This window comes from Corvus moneduloides, chromosome 1 (genome assembly GCF_009650955.1).
Source record: "Corvus moneduloides isolate bCorMon1 chromosome 1, bCorMon1.pri, whole genome shotgun sequence".
NCBI lineage: Eukaryota > Metazoa > Chordata > Aves > Passeriformes > Corvidae > Corvus > Corvus moneduloides.
Genome location: NC_045476.1, coordinates 139,701,606 through 139,724,280, shown reverse-complemented (window position 1 = coordinate 139,724,280; position 22,675 = coordinate 139,701,606). Strand labels below are relative to the sequence as shown.

At 39.9% G+C, this 22,675-nt stretch overlaps 1 protein-coding gene across 1 annotated transcript; it reads right to left on the bottom strand.

The window, feature by feature from the left end:
- Positions 1 to 132: 132 nt before the first annotated feature.
- Positions 133 to 20,240, bottom strand: RIPK2 (receptor interacting serine/threonine kinase 2). The gene is made up of 11 exons (XM_032128862.1): positions 19,990 to 20,240; positions 16,635 to 16,788; positions 15,316 to 15,471; positions 12,879 to 13,036; positions 9,776 to 9,825; positions 9,266 to 9,427; positions 7,130 to 7,215; positions 6,844 to 6,933; positions 5,916 to 6,021; positions 1,881 to 2,060; positions 133 to 734 (listed from the first exon to the last, which is right to left on the bottom strand). Exons 1-11 carry the CDS (start codon positions 20,178 to 20,180, stop codon positions 409 to 411), a joined length of 1,659 nt encoding a protein of 552 aa, XP_031984753.1. The 5' UTR covers positions 20,181 to 20,240; the 3' UTR covers positions 133 to 408.
- Positions 20,241 to 22,675: the final 2,435 nt, after the last annotated feature.

Here is a 22,675-nt window from a genome sequence, read left to right as displayed (position 1 = left end):
CTGGAATAGAGCACGCAGATTTTTCTTCCCTCCTCTGTGGGAAAGAGCAGATGGAAGGAGATAAACAAACACGCCGTGCTGAGTTGTCTCAATCCTGTGAGGTGAAAGGAAAGGATGTGTATAAACAGCAAATATGTAAAATGGTGAACCTTTAATGTTTTTCTTTGTCATGTATAAACAAAATACTTTTACAAAATTAGTCAACAACCGTCAAGTGGTTTGGCTTTATGATTGCACTCCAACTTATTAATTGGCCACTCACCAAATGCAGGCTAGATGAACTCAGGGTCATTTCTAAAACTCTACAAGGCACAATAAAGACAAAGCTGCACATACATAAAATACTATATAGAAAAAAGAACCATGTTGGAAGAAATATTCACATGGTTTCATAAAGAAAGAATAGATTTAAAGATGCAGTCTTTGAGAATTAGATACAATGTCTGGATAAGGTTGAAGTCCTAGCTGTTTGTTATCTTTCAACTTTTGTACTATAATTCTGGCAAATTCCTCTCCTTGGCTGTCTGAAGTATCAAGCAGTTGTCGTACTTTTGATGTCCTTGTAGGTTTCGTGCTTATGAGTTCATAATCTTCTTTCATGAGTAAATATCTTGATAGAAGAGCATCCAGTGATTGATTCAAACATGCTTCAGTCATCTGATCGATGATTTCTTCTCTTTTACTTTGGATCCACTGATGAGCTACATTCTGTTGTACAGTTTCCAATACAAAATCTGAGATTGGAAAGGATTAGAAAAAAGGAAGGGATTGTAACTGTCTGTCAATAAATACTGCCACAGAACAAAAAACAAGCTGAGAAAAAGCTGTTTAAATGTTCCAATTTGACAAATTTGGTGGTTAGAGTATTTGTTCTATCTGAACCACAGAATAATTTAGGTTGGAAGGGACCCTCAAGGAGGTCACCTGGTGTAATGGCCTGCTCAAAGCTGGGCCAACTTCAAGGATCACTCAGGTTGCTCAGGGCCTTGTCCAGCTGAATTTTGAGCATCTCCAACTGATAGAAGTGGTACTTCTGCAGTCTCCATGGGCAACCTGTTCCAGTGTTCAACCCGACCTTGTACTAAAAAGAGACAGGTGGTGAATTCACTTTCCAGGGGGATTTTTATTGAAGATTACTGAAAACATCCCTGTAGTTTCCCTGGTATTTTTCTCAAGATGAGGTTTCACACAATGAAAAGGTGTTGATTCTCATAGTTCCAGAAGAGGGATAATGCAGTAGATCTTTATAAAGCTGCATGTTACTGTGTGGCCCCTCAATAAAAAAAATCTGAATAATTCATCATTAAAGTTTCTTTTTGTTAACTTTTGTGTTAACTTTTAACAGTTACTTGATGCATAGAATATAATGTAGTGGGCTCTCAACTAACACAAAGGATCATTACAGGTGAGATGCTGACACAGTTGCTGCTTCTCCCTGCCTCACCATTAGTAAATGGAAGACTGGAAAGCCTAAAAAGTGAGAAGTGACAAGCAACAAGGTGACTAACTTCGAGCCAAGTTTTTCTCCTGTTCTGCTGGACCATAGCACTACTACAGCAGTAGGATATAGGAGAAATAATATGAGCAAAGGGAACAGGATAAAGAAGACCCATGGCAGCAGGAATTTGATTAAGAGGAGAGAAAAAAAGCTAGTAGCTACAGGTACCTGTACTTGGTGACATTTTACACGGGTCTTGCTTACTTTGTAATGTAAGTCTACGAGGACAGAATTACTTAATTTTGCATTCTTAATTTGCACGTTTCGTTCTCATTTTGTTATTCTCAGGTGAATAACAGTTCTAGTTTCCATTTCACACAGACATATATTCAATGTTAGAACACTTATTGTGGGTCTTGCAATCAAATAGTGTCTGCTGTACCTGAAGGAATCGGTGATGACCGCAGCACACAGGATGAAGAACTTGAGGCATCTGAAATACTCTTGTCAGATGAGAGAATAGTACTGTATGGATGCACAAGGACTTTGGCACTCTGAGTTACAGAGAGGTTTCCATCTGTGCTCTGGCTGCTGAGAGAGTGTAGACACCCAGAATTTCCGTCTTAGGAAAAAGAAAGGAGGAAAAGAAAAAAGAACAAGCTGTATTACTTGTGTGTTCAAATAAAATACAGCCATCAGAGACTATTCAGAGCAATTCCACCAGAGAAGTCGTAAACCAACTACTTTCACATGATATACAAAAAATTATTTCTTATACTCAAATTCTGAGTACATTTATGTCCCTTATATTTTACCAGGGCCTGACTATGGGTTTGGAGTCCTGCTTTATTTTAAAGAAATACTGGGGGTATAAGTCTGGTAGATGTGAACTTTAATGAAAAAGCTCTGTTTGACAGAAAATTTTTGTAGGGACTAGAAGAACAAAATAAATCCTTTGAGTGTTTGGAGAGGTAACTAGAAGTCAGCAGGAAAGCAGACTAATTTATTTTGATGAAGTTTGCAGTGTGACAAAGGTGAAAATATTAAAATAAAGATTCAGGTGGGAGAAAAGGACATGAAGAGCATTGGGAGAATTCAACATTCAGTGGGATGCCAATGGAAGCTTTTTGTAGTCCATCAAAACTGGGTATTTCATGAAAGCTTCATGTAAACTTCTGCAAAGTAAAAAGGATTTCTATCAGGTGGAAAGTTTAACAGTTTCTAGGTTTAGGATTTTTTATAGTACGAAAAGGGTGAGAGTTATGAAAACAGCAGTAGGAATGACTCAAGGAAGAGATAGCAAACAGCTGATTAGAGATGAACTACAGGCCATGTGCCTAACTCTGTAAATAGCTTTCATTAGACTTTTACAGTGTCACTTGATAAAGACACGGTAACTAAGATGTTAACTAAGAACCACAGATGCAAGAATTCAGATGAGCATCTAAAGACACAATGAGGTAGCCCCACGGACAACTCGAGATTACCTGTCCAATGGGGAAATATGAGGGTGAATTCCCAGCTCTTTGTTGACCTGTAGAAGAATATGTAAGTACACGGAGCAGGAATAGGAAAATGTGGAAGAAACTCCATTCTCAGTATTTTAAAAATGGTGGACTAGAAATCATAGTAACTAGTATTTTATTTCATGAACAAGAGAGAGTGTGTTGGGCAGAGCTATGTAGTGTGAAGCAGCAGATATTATCTACTGCATGAAAAAAAGGGATTAGGAGACAATCACCGTGAGTGAAAGATCATTTCAGAAAAGTATTTCAAGCAGCTGTGCTAGGATGGATTGTTATACATTTTTAGGCACACATATTTAATTTAATAACGTAAAGACAAAACTACTAGGGTTGTACTGGTATGAGAAAATGACCTTGACCAGTGACCAAAGCATAAAAAATATAATCATAAAATCACACAATCGTTTCGGTTGGAAAGACCCTTGAGATCAGAGACCAGCACTGCAAAGTCCACCACTATACCATGTCCTGGTGCCACATCTACACATCTTTTAAATACCTCTATTTAAACCACTCAACTCAACCACTTCCCTGGGTAGCCTGTTCCAAAGCTTGACAACTCTTTCAATGAAGAAATTTTTCCTGATATCCAATCTGAACATCCCCTGGCACAACTCAAGGCCATTTCCTCTCATCATATTGCTTGCTGCTATTGCTTGTCAGGTAAGAGGCCCCCACCTGGCCACAATCTCCTCTCAGGTAGTTGCAGAGAACAAGGTCTCCTCTGAGCCTGCTTTTCTCCAGGCTAAACAATCCCAGTTCCATCAAAAAAAAAAATTGCTAATGAGAGTTATTCAGATGTTATTCAGAAAAATACAGGTTGACTCAAGTTACTCAAAAAGAACCTCAGTGACCTAGAAGACCTGAGTAACAGAGGCGGAAATTCAGAAGGAAAAATATGAGATCTAGACTTTCTGTTTCAAGCTGGGGCTAATGATTGGAAGTGAGATGAGGAATAAAAACAACCCCTAAGTAGATTATTCTGTAATGAAGGACCTTGTGAGAAAGGAAAATAAAATTCTAAGGTATACTATGTAAAGGGGACTTTGTAGACAAAAAAAAGTTTTTCATGTCTTTCATACTACTAAGTAGCCTTAGTTCAATGACTTAAGTTAGGACATGCACCAGGAGGCCAAATTAGGATACCAGGAGAATAAAGAAGTTTATTTTACAAAGGGATTTCAGAAGAGTGCATTCTGTTCATCTAGTAAAACAAAGTATATTAAAGGATTACTCTCTGTATCAAAAATGAAACGGGGAGAGGTAAAAGAGCTATTTCAATAAATAACCAAGAAAAGCTGGCTAGAGAAGGGAAAAAAAAAGGAAAGATGAAAAGAAAGGCTTAAGGGTAGAAGAAAAGTCTTAACTCTGAAGAATCAATTTTCTGAAAAAGCATTCTAACTGTACACAGAGAAAAAACAAATCAGCTAGAATCTACAGTCATTAACTTCTGCCTTGGTGCCATGCCAAACTCCTCTCTTGCTAACAGCTAACTGGAATTGAATTTTCACCTGAAACAATTGCATCTGAGTTTGAAAAGCAAAAGGAATATCAGTTTTTCTTCCTACTACAAGACTACCTGATGCAGCTATTGGCAAAGTAATAACAAATGCTTCTGCAGTAGGGTTTTGTAGGCACTATTTTCACAAGCTTTACAGTATCCACACATAAACACAATAAAGTCTAAGCAATGACTCTATAAAATGACCACCAGCTGATCAGTCAGATTAATTGTACCAACAAATTTTCATTGATGCCCTCCACAGCAAGACACAACAATTTATAACAGGAACCAGCAGCAAGAAAGGCTGGTATTTACCATTATCTTATGTGACTACACTTACAGTCCATGCTCATGTTCAAACTAATACTCCATGTTCTAAAATTCATCACAACATACTTATTAAGCTTGGTAAATATGAGTTAATCTTCATCTCTGAGGTTTTTATGCTGTATAGATAAATGCTCTAGTTGAGGCACAGACCAAGTACCCTGCACTTGCTTTCTGCCATTTTCTCCAGTAACTGAAAGTCCTTAAAACTGAAAGTCCCACAATTTATTTTCCCAAATTCCTCCTGTATTTGTATCTTTCTAGTACACAGAGTAGAAGGTCAAAATTGTGTATGTGTTCAAACATAAGCTGAAACTGCCTGTGCTCTCCTACCTCGACCCAGAGTATGTCAGGTTTTGCAGCACCTCAGAATACTTTCTGATGTCCTTATCTTATAGCAGTGAAGTCAATAGTTTTGTCTGCTTTCATACTCCTGGTCCCTGCAATGCCAGAGGACACTCCATTTCTTTGAAATATTCTTGCATTCAGTCAGGGGAAGAAACTTAAATGCAGTTTTAGCTTCACAACTGGGTGAAATAATTCCACCTGGGTCCCATTGCATTTTTCTGGCTTCTGACGCCAGCAAAACCTCAAAACTGAGTTTTCTCAGGGAATTTTGCCAACATTTACTCATAAAAGGGGACAGCTACAAAAGGTCTGTGCAGATACTTTTGCAAGGCAATCTATTAATGCCATTTTTATTTATTGAATTCAAAATGATCTAGAGGTCAGGCTGTATTGGAAACTTTGAGTTTACTCAGTTTCTAGAATGCCTTAAAATGTGTAGCTTTTTTATATTCAGAAGTAGCTCACAAATTTAAAAAAAAAAAAAAAGTAGTTAACTAAACTGCCAGGAGTCTGAAGGGACAAGTAACTGTTACCTCTGCACTCACAACTCTGAGCAGGAAAACTGAACCTGTGAGCTGTAGAGATTTCTCACGTGACAGGAACAGAAAATCAGAGCTTAAAAAAACGTTTGTTTTTTACCCAGAGCACAAAGTTTACAAAAGACATTTTTTTCTGACATAGAGTGACCCAACTTTCTACTACACAAATGCAATGTCACAGTGGGAATGTAAAGCTGCAATAACAAATTTACACAAAATCAAGAGTATCTCACCTGATGAGAGGATATTACACTGGGGAATAGACTTGAGTTTTGATATATCTGGAGAGATGCTCCGAAGTGGAAGTGCATCACACTGTATGGAGCTAGAATATGCTGGCTGAAAGAAATCCAGTTGTATATTGAACAGGCACACTAAACAAATGTGAAGTTGCAATTTTTTACAGAGAACTTTCCTATCACCGTGTTTTCCCTGCTATCTAAATGCTAAATAGCACAATTAAAATACGGTAAAATCAGAAGAAATTACATGATCATGATACTTGTATTTTTCTAAAGATGAAAGCAATTTTGTATACAAGAACCAAAAGCAGCAGCATTAAGAATCAAAATATAAAATATATCTGTATGGTCCTATATAAGCAAGCTCCGTGGAGGTGTAAGGGAGCAGTAGACAATCTCTTACTATTGGCAGGCATTGTGTGCTGCATTCCTCCTTGAGGGGATCACAGACTCACAGGATACACGGAGTGGGAAGGGACCCATCATGATCATCAAGTCCAACGCCTGGCCCTGCACAGCACCATCCCCAAGAATCACACCATTTGCCCGAGAGCATTGTCCAAACACTTCTTAAACTCTGCCAGGCTTGGTGCTGTGACCACTTCCCTGAGGAGCCTGTTCCAGTGCCTGATCTCCCTCTGAGTGAAGAACCTTTTCCTAATATCCAATCTAAACCTCCCCTGGCACAGCTTCATGGCATATTTAGACCTTTCCTGTATTTAGATACCCTTCTAATTTCTGCATACCCACCCTTTACTTCACATACAAGGCTTTGCATTTGTTACACCCTGGCTCAAGTAATGCATTTTATGCCTTTCCTGACTGCACAGGTAAGTAAAGAGCAGAACAACCTCCCTTACCACGTTAACCTTCCTTTAAGCTCTCAGGATGCTGAATACCAAACGCAACATGTATTTACCTTGTCGGGATTCAGAGGTATATTTAGAGATATCTGCTCCATGTTTGCTTTCTTTCCACTCTTGTAAATACATTGTGATTCATATACTGACTGGAAGAGAAATATTTAGCTGTATTAAATTTCTGCTATAAGACAAGATGACAGCCCTGTACAAACACGTTTCAACCAGATACAAGACTAGACAAAGGAGACTGAGGAGAAATGACAAAGGAGATTACACTTCTTTTAGCAAGTGAAAGTTACCAACTTATTTGACCGATTCATGACTGTAACAAAAGATACTTACCTTTGATCTCCTTAACAGAATTACTGCTTCTAGCATAGCTATTTCATCAAATGTTCGCAGAACTGGCTCCAGGTCTATTAAACATTCTAAACAAGGGAAGAGTACTTGGTGAATAGTTTGAAGTGGAAATCAAGGTGTCATTTTACTAAAGTGTCTTTCTTACATTTAAGAAAATAATTCGTCTATTGACACGTATCAAACCACTTATGCTGCTAAAGCAGAATCTGCTTGCTTCTATTAGAACAGTTCACACCACCAAAAGAAACCTTGATCTGATCTGGCCACATGATCATTGTGTGCCAAAAGAGATCCAGGGCTGGGCTGAACTGCAGGTCTTGCATTCATGGAATGGAGAGATTGGTGAGTTTGCTGTGTTTCAAGGCAGACCCATCCAGCCTGATGAGCTGAATGGGACCAAACACCATAAGATCTCAGAGTGGGTTGTTATCATCCCACTCCAGAGGAGGCGTTGAAGATTTATACCAGAAAAATAAACAAACACACAGCAACATCCAGAATACATGCTTAAGGCATGAGGAAGGGCCAGAGAAGATGGGGTAGTCAAGGCACTGACCTGTCACAGCCAGTGAAACCAAATGACACTGGCCTCACTCTCACCAAATGCAGCAGGTCAGAGAAGTTAAATTCAATACTCACACAGGGAGGCACAAAACAGTCCAATAAGCCAACAACCACCTGTGCTATGCTCCCTTGTTTTCCAGTGCTTTGAAGTTTATAATACTAAATATTTCACGTTTTGAGATGATTTTATTATAAAAATAGTTCTTTGAAACTGTGCTCAGACAAACAGGAAAGTATGACAGTGTATCACAATTGTACTGCTTTTCTGTGAACTCCATGGATTCAGGAAAACTGATTTACCATACTAGCAACTCATCACATGGCATCCTTATTAATATATTCTTATATTTTTATTACAATTTTACCACTATTCTTCCACATGAACTTTTTTTTACACTAGCATCTTCAAGACATACATTCAACTCCGGGAGTTTTCCAAGTTTGGCAGGCCATTTTCCACACTGAAATACTAGCATGGTCAATTTTTGTTGATTTTATTTAAACTGTAGGTACACACTCCAAGTACACGCAGAAAGATGGTGATAAGCAGTCTTGATCCTTTGTTTGTAAGATGAACAGACAGGTTAGATGAGCTTTTGCATTTAAAGCTTATTTAACAAAAAGGGTGTTCGGGTGCTTTTGTGCTTGTGTGTCTGTGCCAGTGTCCCTGTGCTATGGTAATTGCTTAAGTTCCCCATCAGGGAGCTTTACTTCCCTTCATTTTGCAACAGTTTCGCAACTTCTTCTTTCTTATTACCATAGTAAAATAGAGGCAAAAGCGATGCGGTTTTTTTTTCAAAGACCATCTCACTACAGACAGGGCACTAAGAAGAAAATCCAAGTTAGCTCACACTGTAGTACATACCCCAAATAATTTTCCCTTCAGTGTGACCATACTCTTAAATTGCCTTTTTTTTTTTTTTTGTTAATTGGCATAGGAAAACAAGAATACATATGGAAATAACATGATGTGTCTATTCTTTTCGATTTTAGAAAATACTGTATTTCCTTGCTTGGAAAAAAAAAATCCAGTTCTTGCTTGATAAAGGAGATGGAACAATAAAAGATAAAGTGTCAGTGAAAGATTTACACTGAGATGCAAATACAAGTTGAAGTCACTACAACTTATCTGATATGCAGTGGTTCACTGGTGTTGGTTGTGTGCTCATAAATCTCATAGTACTCATTTTATACTTCACTTCTCCCACCTCCCCTTACAAACCCCTAATTATCTTCAACAATAAACAAAAAACTCCAAACACAAGTAGTTAAATAAAGCATGCTGATTTTTAACAGGTAAATTAAAAGATGGTAAATGCAAAAAACTCCAATAACCAACCTGGTTTTATGGTGCACACATAATTCCCTTCATAGAAGTTTGCTTACAGACATGAAGGAAGCAGCCAAGCACCTTGTCATAACCAACAGAACTGAGCACATGTATCTCCTGACATTTTTAACACTTCCCTTTCGTGACTATAACCTTGGTCTGTAAGTACCATGATCAACAGGAATCTGGCAGTTTAAAAATCTCATTATGCAAGGTGAACTCACTTAAGAACGATGGTCTTTCATCTGGGTTTTGTGCCCATCCACTTTCCATCAATCTTATGATAAGCCCTCGATGAGGAATGTCCATTGACAGACTTCCTTCACTCAAGTCTAGTCGCTGTCCTTGTGACACGCTGTACATTATCTGCAAGGGGTTTATAACTTCTGTCAAAACAGACATTGTGAAGCCATTAGAAATATATGCAATATAAAGAGCTTACTATATAGGACGAGTAATTCGGTTTGTAGACACAGAATTTACAGCTCATCAAAATAAGGTTATGTTTCTTTTTTAATTAATGAAAAATTATTCTTAATTTAGGAAACAACAGTGTAATTAAAAAAGAAGATGATACTAAAAAAAGAGTCTGATTTGAAAAGTATTTCAAAGAGTTCTTCAACAAGCTTACAAGTTGAATTATTAGAAAGTAACCCCTAAAATGAAGTCCCCAGTTTCAGGTTTAACCTCTAGGTAAGGCAGGAAAAATAAGTTAACAAAAGACATGGCCTTACCTTCAAATGGCTGTTTCCTTGACATCACTTCCCACATGATAACTGCATAACTGTTTACAGTATAGAAAGTACAGAAGGTGTTATTTTAGACTGCCAACACTTAATAACACAATATGCTCAGCTTTGTATTTTTTTTAAAACATTCCGGTAAAATGGTCCTGCAAGCACACAGGGGACTGACTATAGCTAACTAAAATGATGACATGAATATGTGAGAACTAGAGCGTGACTTCAGCTAGAACTAGTTAATACTATTAAGTACAGAAAAAGATCCATGGCATATAAACTCCTATTCCAAATCTGTATCAACCTGGCTCTGCTAATACATTATGAATTATATACATGGAGTTTCAATCTCAGCACACAAATTGAAGTGAGCCCCAGACAGCCAACTGCTCTGTCCTAATTGCAATACTCTGGCACCTTCCTAGTACGGTCTGACACTCCTTGACATTCCCAAGGAAAGCTGGGTATTAGCAGGGAGGATGGCTTGGACCCACAGCTCTGTCCCAACACAGTGTCACAGAGACAGGTAACATACGAACTTGCGCTTGGGATGCCCACTCCAGCTTCCTCCCCACCCCCCCAATATATGCTTTCAACATATACAATCTCCATAGGGAGAGATGTCACTTACACACAGCATTCACTTTCCAAAAGAGACTCTTGGGAAGACTACTCTGAAGTAACGCCAGGAGAATGAACACACGTGCTTACTCAAACCAGTGACCTTCTTTTCTGTTCACACCAACATGAATGGCAAGTGGTTGAGTGAGTACAAACTTGCCCCATCTTTAGTAAACTAGCTAACTCTCTTCAGCCATCAGGATATACTAAAAGTATAAGAGATAACTTTAAACAACTCTGTAATTTAAATAAGGTTAGACGATTTCATTTAAAAGCAGTACTGAATTCTCAGTCCTTCTCTCCAATTTTTCCTCGCATATTCTACCATATTTGAATGAAGCTCTATTCCATGATTTATCCCAAAAGGTCCTAGCACTGCATTCAAGTATCTGGTTCCACTATTCGGATTTAGAACAGACAATCCAGGCTAAAGCTTCAGTGCTTCCATAACTTCATGCAAGGTGCTGACAAGTGTGTATTTCCATGCTTTCAGTCCAAGTTTTTATAAGTGCTGTGACAGTGTCATTCCAGGAAATAATCACCATGATCAGTTGCTGTTAAGGCTTGCTCCCCACCCTTGATATGAACGCACTGAGCTTCCTTCCTGCAACACCAAGAAGTACCAAATTTTGCATACAGGTTACCTTTAACTGCCTTAGAGAACTGTACCATCCGACAGCTACCAAGTAAGAAAGAATTCAAAAAAATGAAGTAAGAAACAAATAACTGATGCTTAAAATCAAATCATATAAATTGAGTTTTCCTAACTATTTATTCCGTTTACATCTTAACATTCTTCAATAATAAAATTTATTCATGTAGCTTTTAAGAAAAGCAGTCCTCCCTGTTAGAAAGTCTGCTTTTGATGTATTCCTGATAAATCCATGCAGGCTGATTTTTTTGGTAAAACAAATCATCCCTTTTGTAGAAGTTAATGCTGCTTGACTGTTGTTTAAACAATTTGTTTTTTTAAGAAAGATCCTTCCTCACAAATTAGCTTCAGTATCTCAACAACACTCAGCTGTGATCAATTAATTAGACAGCCAGAAAATATCCAAATACTTAATAATATCTTTCATTCAGTTTGGAATCTCTCTACCATTAAAGACTATTTTCTCAGTTCTACAACACTGCAGCATTCCCCTTTACACTACTCCTGTTTTCCTTTCTTATTGCTGCTTTGTAGCATCCCCTTCTGACTGCGAGCACAGATCCTCCTGTGTGGTCTTTCTGGTGGTCCTTCACTGTCTCTGCACCTTCATGTCTTTCTGCCTTGGACATCTCTTTTTCCAATGCTGTCTCAGTTTCTCTTCTTTCTTCTCACATAATCTCTTTCCTTCCTGATTTATCTGTTTTGTACACCCTTCTACTGATGCGTTTTCTTATTTTCTCCCATTTGGTTGTTATTCCTCTGAAAATATTATTTTCTTTCTAACAAACATTTGTCTTCTTCATCTCCACTCACTCATTAAGCTGTCAGTCACCCTTTCTTCCCTCTTAATACACTATTTTTTCTTTTCAATGTTTTCCTTATCCACATCTTCTCATCAAAGAGTAAGGAGAGCAGGTATGTTGTCATCTGTATTCTTTGGACAGGAATGTCAAGGAACTTCATGTGCTTCTTAAGGGTAAGGGATAATTAAGGGAACTAGTGGTCTCCCTGGAAGTCAGTAGGACCCTGTGAGACTGAGTCATCTCTCACCAGGATACAGCCATGTCAGAGATCAGTGAAGGTAAAGGTGGTAGACTGCACCAGAGTGATGGACTTTGTCCCAGCGATTGGCCAGTTCATGCCTCCTCAATCTTCCTTTACATATGGTAATTCCTCCCAAAATCCTTCAAGTAATCTCTGAGCTCTCCAAACCATTTCAGATCATCCAATCGTAACTCCAATATCCTCAGAGCAATTTCCTTTTGTTATATGGGTCACCACCACTCTATTTACTATTCTATTACTTGTACTCAGGACTGCCCAACACAAAACTACCACAACTTTCATAAAGCAAATCATTCCTTAAGGAGATTCTTACAACTACTTTCTCCAACCCCACTATCCTGTTTTTATCTACCTCCTTTCCAAAAATACATTTTCTTCTTTCCCCCAAGCACATTCTGAAAATTATGTTACTTGATTACACATAGTACAAGAGTATATGCATTGACTTAATGGTGTGAATGGCTTTCTTCTTTCCCTACACTGTCTGTACATGTATGCTCATTCACAGAAACCAGTCTCCCCTACCTATTTCTGTAGTCTCAGCTTAATTTTGGAGCATTACACCTGTCACAGCACAAAATAAGTGAGTCACTAAATCCAGCTATCGCTCAATTCTTTACTTCCCCATTCATTTTGCCTATACAACTATGATATTATCACTGAAAATATTAAAATTGATGAGAATATGTTAAAATCTAAGTTCAGTAAATCCAATCTGAGTTCAGATTTCAAACCCCACCAGAGAACAACAGGAGTTACCTGTAGATATCATGTTTCACACTTGCCCGGGTTTTCTGAGTGGGGTTGTAATCCTCAGGTGGCATGTAGATAATTGTCCCTCCTTCCGGCAGAGAGGATTCACTTCGTGATTGCGACATGGATATGACACGCCATTTGGACATGCCAAAATCTGCAATCTGCAAAGGTCAAATCAGTTGCTCTCAGAAGAAAAACTGGATTTATCTGCTGACAGTTGTTAGAAATTCTTGAAATATGCCCAGAAGAAGGGATCACCCAAAGCTCTTAACCTGACACACAAAAGGTATGTGGTTCACCTAGCAACAGGAAACATCCACTCCAGTCCATGAAGCATTCCCAGGTCATGACTCATGCTGTCCCTACAGCACTCCCCTATCCTATTCTTTTAAGGAAGGACTCATGTACACTATGGCTGAGGAATCTGCTGTAGCTAGCTGTGCCACATGAAGAAAATCACTTCCTTGTGCTAAAAAAAGCAAACAAAAAATCACTGATCACTTGTAGCTCCCTGGTTGTGAAGAAAGAACAAGTTTAGTATAAATCATAATAGCTGTGCAGAACTCAGCTTGCCAATATCCCGAGGCACTTCCCCTCACAGAAAAATTTTAGGGCACTTCACCTCTCTTCCAAAGCGATGACATATAATCTTGAATGAATAAATTTGATATTCTGAAATTCTGTGCTGCAAAAAGTTGCTGAGTATTTTCTTTACTATGCACTCTGGGGCCTTGATCCTTTCTACAGGATACAGTTCATCTACATGAAGAAGTAACTGACTTCAGTTTACATCCTCAGACATCCATGAGGCAGGGTGCCAGACGTCAGATTAGGTTATGGCTAGAGAGATAAACATTTAGCAGAATACACTTGCTGGCTGAGTTGCAGTGTCTGGCATACATGGGAGACAGATAAGCAGCCAGCTACCAGCTCTGCACTTGTCCAGTACTTGCATAATAGCAAATATTTTCAACAAAGAAGCCTGTGCAAGGCAACAAAGGTAACAGAAACAAGCTTTCTGAAGAGCATACATCCAAATCCACAATGACCTTTCTTCTCTACAACTCACTCTCATCAAGCCTTCCTCATTGTAACTGGTCTTAACTCTTGCTCATTCAGTAGATCAGGGACAGCCAGAAACACTCTGTGAATGGTGTTACTTTTACACATATGCAATATTTCTTCTATTTGGCATGCATTATAACCTTGTTTGCATTTCCTGTCAACTGTACTAATTTAGAGAATCTTGCTTCACTAAAAACCCTAAGGACACTCCTTATAGGAGGCAGGGCAGGTATGCAAGAGTTAACCTCTTCCCTTCAATTGCCTCAGCAAACAAACTGTTCAGATGTGGTCAGGCAGAGCACCAGGCCACACCAAAGCTGTTAGGGATTAAAAAGAGTGAATAAAAAAATGACTTGGACCAGCTCCCTGATCAGGTTTGTCAGGAAGCTCGAGAGATGGCAATACCAGCACAACTGAGTGGGAGAAAGTACGACCTGCTGAGGGTGTGAGCGGAGACAAAGCCACGTGAGGCATTTTGCTGCCAAGAAAAATTTCTGTGCAACGGAGAAAGAAGAGATCAGCAGCGGGTCTTTGCTCAAAGGACTCACAAGGAGATTCATCTTACGGTAACAACTCATCTTACGGTAACAACTCAAGCATTCACTTTTCAAGTATAAATTCAGTGCAAAGTATCTCTTATTTCCAGTTACTTGAGTAACATATTCTATCAATTATAAAAACAGAAGATCTTTTAAAAGAACATGAAAACAACAAACCCAACTCTTGCAATTATGGAAGCACCTAAACATTTTGTCAGAAGTACTTTTAGTCTCTTTTTCACATCATGGCAGTGATATTTTAAAAGGCAAAATTAAAGTTTTAAACTACTGATACTTCTGTATGTATGTTTGCTTGTTCTAAGGAGCTTCACAAAAACCACCTTCCAACAGGGTAAGATTCTGCAGGCATGTTTTTTCTGTTCTTATATTACACCAACAGAATAGATATGTCCATATTGCATGACAAGTATCAAATGGAGCCTTAACATTTGAATTTGACCTTCTGCCTATCAGAAGTAACTTGTCAGAGCATCTTGGGCAGGAACACTTTCTATTTTCTTCTCAGAAAGGGCCAGATGTAGCTACCCTTGGAATGCTAACAAAAAAGTGTCACCACTATTGAGTATCAGCTACTGCTATAGCAGAAACAGCCCAAATTCTATCCTTCTGGTCTTTTCAGATAGGTTAAATCCACAACTGATTCATACAGAGTTTTCAAAAGAAAAACTCTAAAGTTCTGTCTGCAAGGATAGAAGAAAAAGTCCACCATACAGTTACATCCGTGTGGCCACAACCTCACCCTTCCTCCTCTACAATAATGAAAACACTTTCACTCATTCAGGATGCTGAAGAACACAAGAATTAAATAACCCTACCTTTACATGAAACTCATCATCCAGCAAAATGTTCTGGGTTTTTAAGTCATGGTGCAGCAATGGAGGATTCATGTTGTGCAAATAGTTTACTCCCAAAGCAATTTCATAAAGAATGCGGAATCTCAGGCACCAGGGAATGTCAGGATATACATCTTTCTGCCAAGATAAAACCACAAAATGAGAATATCCTCTGTTCTGACCTAACAGCACACACAAAGACTTATTTTATAAGAAGAAGAAAGTGACTTGGGCATGCAGTAATCTTTCAAAACATACATTACACAAACTCCTTAAAAAACTGTAACAGAGCATTAAGACTCATTAGCTGTTAAAACAAACATTATTAAAAAATAATAATTATGCAGTGCTATGTTTCCATTTGCTAACATTCACATAATAGTTCATGACTGCTATATATGATGTTGAAAATTTGCTACATTACTCATTCACATGGAAATATGAATTACAGATGAACTTTTGCATGAAACTTGCAACCCACAATTTATGAGTCCTTCACAAAGAATGGCAATCATATCTTCAATTGACACTGGGGAATAAAAACACTGTATTGAAACTATGCACAAAATACTACCTTTATAAATAATAATACAGCAAGAAAAATGCAGTAAAACTCAACTGAAATCTTAAAAGTTGAATTGGCACTAATGCCTTTATGAAAAACACACAGTTGAGCTCTCTAAGGCACGAGATGTGTATTGATTAAAGGTGGAGAAGAAACTTCAGTGCTGTTGAGACTCAACTGCAGTAGCTTTGCATAGCAACAGTCTGTGTTCAGGCCAAGCTAATGGGAGCAACTGAGAGTTCAGCACAGGAGAATTTATTCAGAGAATAAGATCTGTTAGAAATATTCATACCTGTTTATGTTAGCAGTATTTGGCTTCTATAAACTAACATCAAAATCTTATTTTTTTTTTAAATATTCAAATTCATGAAAAGAGAATCAATATTTGTATTGGCAGTACTTCAGAAAGCCAGACTGAAGCAAGCATAAGTATTTCAGAATCTAATTAGAGAACAACTGAGATTTTTAAAGTGACTGTATGTAACACTGCAACATAAAGCTAGTTATAGGTCACAACATTAAAGGAAAAAGTTTAACAAAACCTAAGTTGGCTGAGTTTAGTTGTCTTTTTGAGATACAAAAGGTCTATCTGAGCACCAAAAACTACTAGGGATAATGAGCGTCTTTTAATGTGAAATATTATAAATAAAATACTTTACTATACTAATTAAGTATGGAAATTGCAATCTACTTGAAGCAGCCAAGTATCGTATTTGAAGACCGGAAGTACACTTACCCCATGCAATAGCTGGTTTAATGACCCATTTGTCATGTATTCTGTCACTATCCCCAGAAATTCAGGCTCGTTGCAAATTCCCAAAATTGGCAGAATGTAACTAAACCTGGCTTTGTGTAATACCTCTGCTTCTTTTAAAAGATGGTTTCTATCGCTTAAAGAAAACAAGCAAACAAATAAAATACATTACCAAACCAGTACTAGGAAACTCAAAGCAAATGCTGGGTTCACTATATTCTCTGTCATTTTTATCCCTGTATGCAGTGCCACCACCTCTTCATTTCTACCATGATGTTTTGAGAACAAGACAGTGTAAGACAAATTAGAATCTGCAAATGCAAAGACAAGACAGCTTCCCTGGTTTTGTCGTACCACACAAATCTCTCTATTTCCATCACACATTTCATCCCTGTTTCCAGTAAATAAGGATACAGTCAGAACTTCCAGCTTCCATCGTTCTTTGTAACCACAACGGTAACAACCAGCTGCATTTGTCCTACTTTGCTAAACATCTTCAAACCCTGAGTTTTCATTCAGGCCCAAAATTTATCTCCTACAGAGTGGAGATTTTAATACTCAGGATTCTCCAACCATTTACATTTAGTGGACTCTGATGTATGCTAAAATAATAGGGGCTAAAGGAAAGCACTTTTGAACTTCTGAAGGAAAAATTACCTATGCTTTGTTTTTGCATAAATCATTCCTTCAAACCGAGCCCCTGCTTTGAATCACTCTCTGGAAAAAACATTCCCTAGATGCACAGGAAGCAGGAATAGACCAGCCTCATCGTGTTTGGATGCCTGAATTTGACTGTGTGGATCCTCTCTGTTACCTCAAAACTCCTCATAAATGTGGGTTTGATGCATCTTTACAAATTCAGACCTTGCAGCACATGGATTTGAGAACGTCAAGTTTTATTTAAGATTGAGTATGATCCTATCCCTAAAAATAGAAACTATTTGGTATGCCTTATATCTCAAATAGTCTTGAAAAAAATGGGTTTGTTGTCAGTGAGGATAGTTGGACCATGAAGCATAATTCAGCAAAAAAAGGATTTAGATCTCATACCAGTGAAGACTGGTACAGTACATGACTAGGATATTCAAATACAGGACATTTACAGCACATTTGAGATAGATCCTTTGCATATGAGCCAGTCTGACTCAGAAGCAGTAGGGCTGTGCTGGGGCCAGGGCTATGCCCATCACAATTTGTTCAGCACAGCACCGAGCTACGTGCACAGCACAGCTCTGGGGTGAGAGCCGGCTTGTGCCCATCGAGCTCAGGCCACACCCCGAAGCACTCACAGCAGTCTGGATCCATCAAGGTGGATTTAGCACTCACAAAGAAAAGGCCATCAGGATATACTGGGAAAAGAGGAAGCCTTGTGAACTAAAGCCTGCAGATCTTAACAGCAGGAAACTTTGAATTTAGATGGATATTAAATTAAGGTCCTTTGATCTATGTGATGGAAAAAGACTTATACGAAACTCTAGGAAATGACAGAAGTAAATTGGCAGCCTTTGAGAAAAGCATGGGATGGAAGACAAAACTCTATGCCTTCCTCCTTCTCTCCAGAAATGACTAGGTTTGAGGAAGCTAGGGGTTTCCCAGACAGTAAGGCACATTTGGATGGGATTCAGCTGTGGCAGGGAAACAAATTGCAACATACTGAAGTCTATTCCTGTGACTGTCAGTCACTTCACCTTTGTCTGCTCTGTACCAGAAGGGCACTGAGTAATGCCTGAATGAGTACATTCCCACAACAGCTTCCCGACAGGCTTTGCTCTTTGGCTCGTCACATACATATTCTGGGATGCACAGCACACACTTCCCACTTGGGCAATTAATGGCACCATGAACTCATCCCTTTTCTTGACAACACTTACAGGTTGGCATTTTATATTGCCTACTATACAACCAACAAAGCAGAGGCTTGGGTATAATGGATTTTTTTACAGCTTTCAGTATTCTGATAGCATTTCTGGGCTTTGCATGATATATGGTAGGTGACTGAATTATTTTGATTACCTCACTTGCCCTTTTAATCACAATTTCACAGGTTAGATGTCCCACTAATCCAAATTCTTGCAAGGCTAAAAATAGTATTTTGTGTTTCCTCCCAACTGAGTTCTGTGGATAAATGCTGTATTTCCAATTAACAGGGATTCCAGCAGACATTTAAATTTTTAAAAAAATTCCAAAACAAGAAAAACCCCACGACACCCACTCTGCCCCCACCCCCCAACTTATCAGAAAACACAACATAACTGAGATTCCATTTCTGGCAAGATTTCAGAGATACAGCCTGTGTATATACACACCTGGGTAAGAAGTGGTGAAAGAGCTTAAAACAACTTGTCTTATATTCTAGTATATTGGGTCACAAGACTAGAAGCCTTTCTGAGTGAAGCTATCCTACCTAAGGGCCTAAAACTAGATCAAAGAAACCTGAGGCAATAAAGCTTGAAGACACCAAGATAAGACTCAGAGTAAGGTTTACAGTCAGGCAGGCTTCAGACAGTGTAAGAAGAGGCAAATTTGCTGTGATACGTTAACAAATTGGAACTATGGGGATTGAATAAGACAGAGACGAATGAAAAAGTACAACTTGCTGTCTGTCCCCTTACATGGAGTGACAGCTCCTGTAATAAGCATGCTACCACTTGGGTACCTGGAAAATGGGGAAACCGATTGTTATATGGAAAATACCAGTTGTACAGGGGGGCCTACAAGCCTATTATTTTAAAATCAGCTTCTCTCAGTATTGTGAGATCTGGGGGGGGAAAAATAATTTTGCTTTGTCTCAGAGAAGCTTATCCTGGAAGCTAGAAGCAATCTCTAGTGGATAGAACAGTATACTCCCTATTCCTCTCCCTATGTAAACACCAAATCTATAGTAATCACTGTACTTCAGCATCCTGCTGATACCTCAGCAAAATGGGTAGCAACCACCAGACCCAGCAAGAAGCCAAACTCTGTCAATCCCACCTTGAGGAGGGCTCAAGGTGCACAGTGCAGAAGAAAAAACCTCCAAAAGAAACAACGTAGCGTCTCACAGACCGAGACCGAAACCACCCGTTTACAATAATCGAAAGAGAGGAAGCTCCGGGGCCGGTCCGTGCTTTCTCTTGGCCCAAGCTGAATCATCCTCGTGGGATCCCCTTTCCCCGTGGAATTAAAGGAAGCCTGCCACCGAAACACCAGGATGTGATCCACAGACCTCAGAAAGCCACGCCGGCATCTTCGACCGGCACTTGGACGCCTTGCCGGGGGCTGGTTTAGGGAAAGGCGGGTTCAGCTCGGCCCTTCCCCCGGCGATGCCCCAAGCCGGGCCCCCTGCCCACCCCGTTACCTGTCTAGCAGCGGCCCCTGCAGGCATTTGAGGGCCACCGGGACCCTCCAGTCGGCGTGGCGGGCGGCGGACACGGTCCCGTAAGCGCCCCGGCTGATAAATCGCAAGTCCGGGAGTTTGCTGGAGGGGATGGAGGGGAGGGCGTAGCTGAGGGCGCCCGCCCGGCCCCCACCGCCATCCCCGCCGCTCATGCTCGCACTCGGCCGGGCGCAGCGCGGCCCGCAGCGCCGCTCCGCTCGCCCCGCTTCCTCGCCTCCCCCCGCGCCTCCCCGCCCCGCCTGCTCTCCTCCTTCTACCCCGCCGACGAGCCACTTCCTCTGGGAAAGAAGCAGTCCCACGGCTCACGGGCCGGGGAAGGCGGAGCAGGCGCGATGGGAGGAGCGAGCCGAGGGAGCGCGGTGCCCTGGAGAGCGGTGCCGGCGCAGCAGCCTCCCTCTTCGGCAGCCGCGGGAGCGCTATGGCGGGGCGCATCCCTCGGGCCATGGATGGAGCATCCGTCGTCCGAAGGGGGTCCTGGTGGGGAGCATCCCGTGCACCGGAGAGGAGGAGGCATCCCCCTCCGTCCGGGGAGCGGGCGGGGTGTGTGAGTCCTCTCTCGAAAGACGATGCAGGATGCCAGAGCCGAGCGCAGATCGCCGCAGTGAACTGTTCACTCACTGCATAGAATCATAGAATGATGTGGGTTGGAAGGGACCTTGAAGATCATCTATTCCCAACTCCTCTGCCAGGACAGGACACACCTGTCAGGCTTGCTCAGAGCCCCATCCGGTGTATACTCATTGCTCAAGCGAAGCGAGCAAAGCTTTGTCTCATGCACTTGCTTATCTCCTCCGTGTTTGTCTTAGGAAGGTTTTTCAGGATAGCGGCGTTTCAAAAGGGTAATTTGGAAATTTCCAGTAAGTGCAAGTTCACCCTTGCCCCGCCTCATAGCGAGCTGCCTGATACACTGATGTATTTATGAGAGCTTTGTGTGAGGGTTGCGCAGGAAGGTTTTGTAAGGCCTGTTCACCAAGCCAAGTTCTCACTTAATAACAAAGTAATTTAATTTAAAGATAGAGGTTTGTAGCTTTCCAAGGAGTGACAGTTCCGCACGATGAAATAAAGGTGAATAGAGCAAATCACTTGCCTTTCCATGTGTGTGGATCAGAGGCTAGGTGCCTGTGGCTTTTCACCTCTCCTCTTTTCTCCCAGTAATGGATATGGACCAGAGAATGAGGGAAAAGACCTAAGTTTTCAAACTACGATATGTTCAATATTTCACAGCATTCATTTTAAGACATGGCAACAACTTTTCAGTTCTGTCTAGGTGCTAGCACTTTAATAGCTCTATGGCTTTTCCAATTTTCTTGTATCTTGGATGATTTATATCCTCCAAATGCTTCAGCATTTTATGAACCTATGAGCAACCACATAAAGCAAGTGGTGGCTTTAGTCTACTTTCAGTTTTCAGTTAGTAGGTGTCCCTTAGACACACTAGGTGGTTTCCCAAAACTAATCTTGAGGCAATGTTTGCAATATGCAAGTTTTGGGTATCTATTTATGCATATCTCTCTCTGTATTTACCATGTTGGTAGTACCATTAGTCATGCCATCTTAAATTTGATATATAAGAAAGATTTTGTTTCCTAAAGAAAATAATATGCGATGGACTCACCAGGATTAAAAAAACACTGTGTAAATATGTATGATGCTCTTTGCCATCAAGATGTCACTATACTGAAAAATTATTTGTGCATCTTGTTAGTGTGTACTGTGTTGATTTAATGTATATTTACAGTGTTAAGTATACTGACTTAAACCCCAGGAACATCACTGTGATTCTAAAAGTGGATGTGGAGGCAGCACTGTTGGAGCAGTGCCATGCTTCCCTTGTCATGCCTATTCCAGGTACAGTGTTCCTGGAGCTGTAGTCCTTGTGACACCCCAAACCCTAACCCTAACCCTAATGGCAGCTTGGGAGTGAGGCTGAGGTCCTAAGGTAGATTAAAATTTTGATACAACTGAAGTTTTTGTTAAATACTGTTTCTAAATGATAGAAATAGTATTTATAGCATGCGGCAGATAAACAGCCGCCTGTGGTTTACTTCTTTGAAATTTTAACTTGTGAGATTTCCCACAGTCCTTTTCATTCTTAAGTGTTGGGTCTGACTCCTCCTTTCACATGAAAATTTTCTGACGATCCTCACTGATAATGAGGTAAGCAAATTCCACAGCAAAGAGGATACTTTTTGTGTGTGTAGTATTCATAATGGTTTGATTAAAGTTGTAATGGCTATAATTTTCTTGAATTTAAAATGGAAAAAATGGTTCTGAAAGTGTGAAAGCTATGGCAATGGGCTTAGTCTTCCTTCAGCTTGCAAAATCTAGGAAGGCAGCTGCTGTGTGATCAGTACATCATGATACAGACTTGTAAAATGCTTTGCATTCCTTGTATCTTTGTAAATGATTAAGTAAAATAACAACTAAAATTAAACACACTTTCCAGACTGAGGTGGTATTTGCTTTCTGACATTCTTCCCTGTGGGCAGCATAGGCTGGAAAGAGCTTTTAGATTTCTACTGTAAACATTGCATTGATGTTGAGAAGAGGATACGAAATACAGAAAGAGGGTGGGTGATTTTTTTTCTTTTCCTGTGCATCTCCACCTGAAAACCAGGCCTCCGATACACAGATATACATGCACTCT

Bases quoted from the DNA above. Each gene is read 5' to 3' on its own strand.
- RIPK2 (XM_032128862.1), bottom strand. From the start codon at position 20,180: ATGAGCGGCGGGGATGGCGGTGGGGGCCGGGCGGGCGCCCTCAGCTAC. The intron at 13,037-15,315 runs GTAGGGTTATTT...TGACCTTTGCAG, and splicing joins ATGATGAGTTTCATGTAAAG to ATTGCAGATTTTGGCATGTC. The intron at 7,216-9,265 runs GTGAGTTCACCT...TCCCTTGTTTAG, and splicing joins TGAAAGACCATCGTTCTTAA to AATGTTTAATAGACCTGGAG.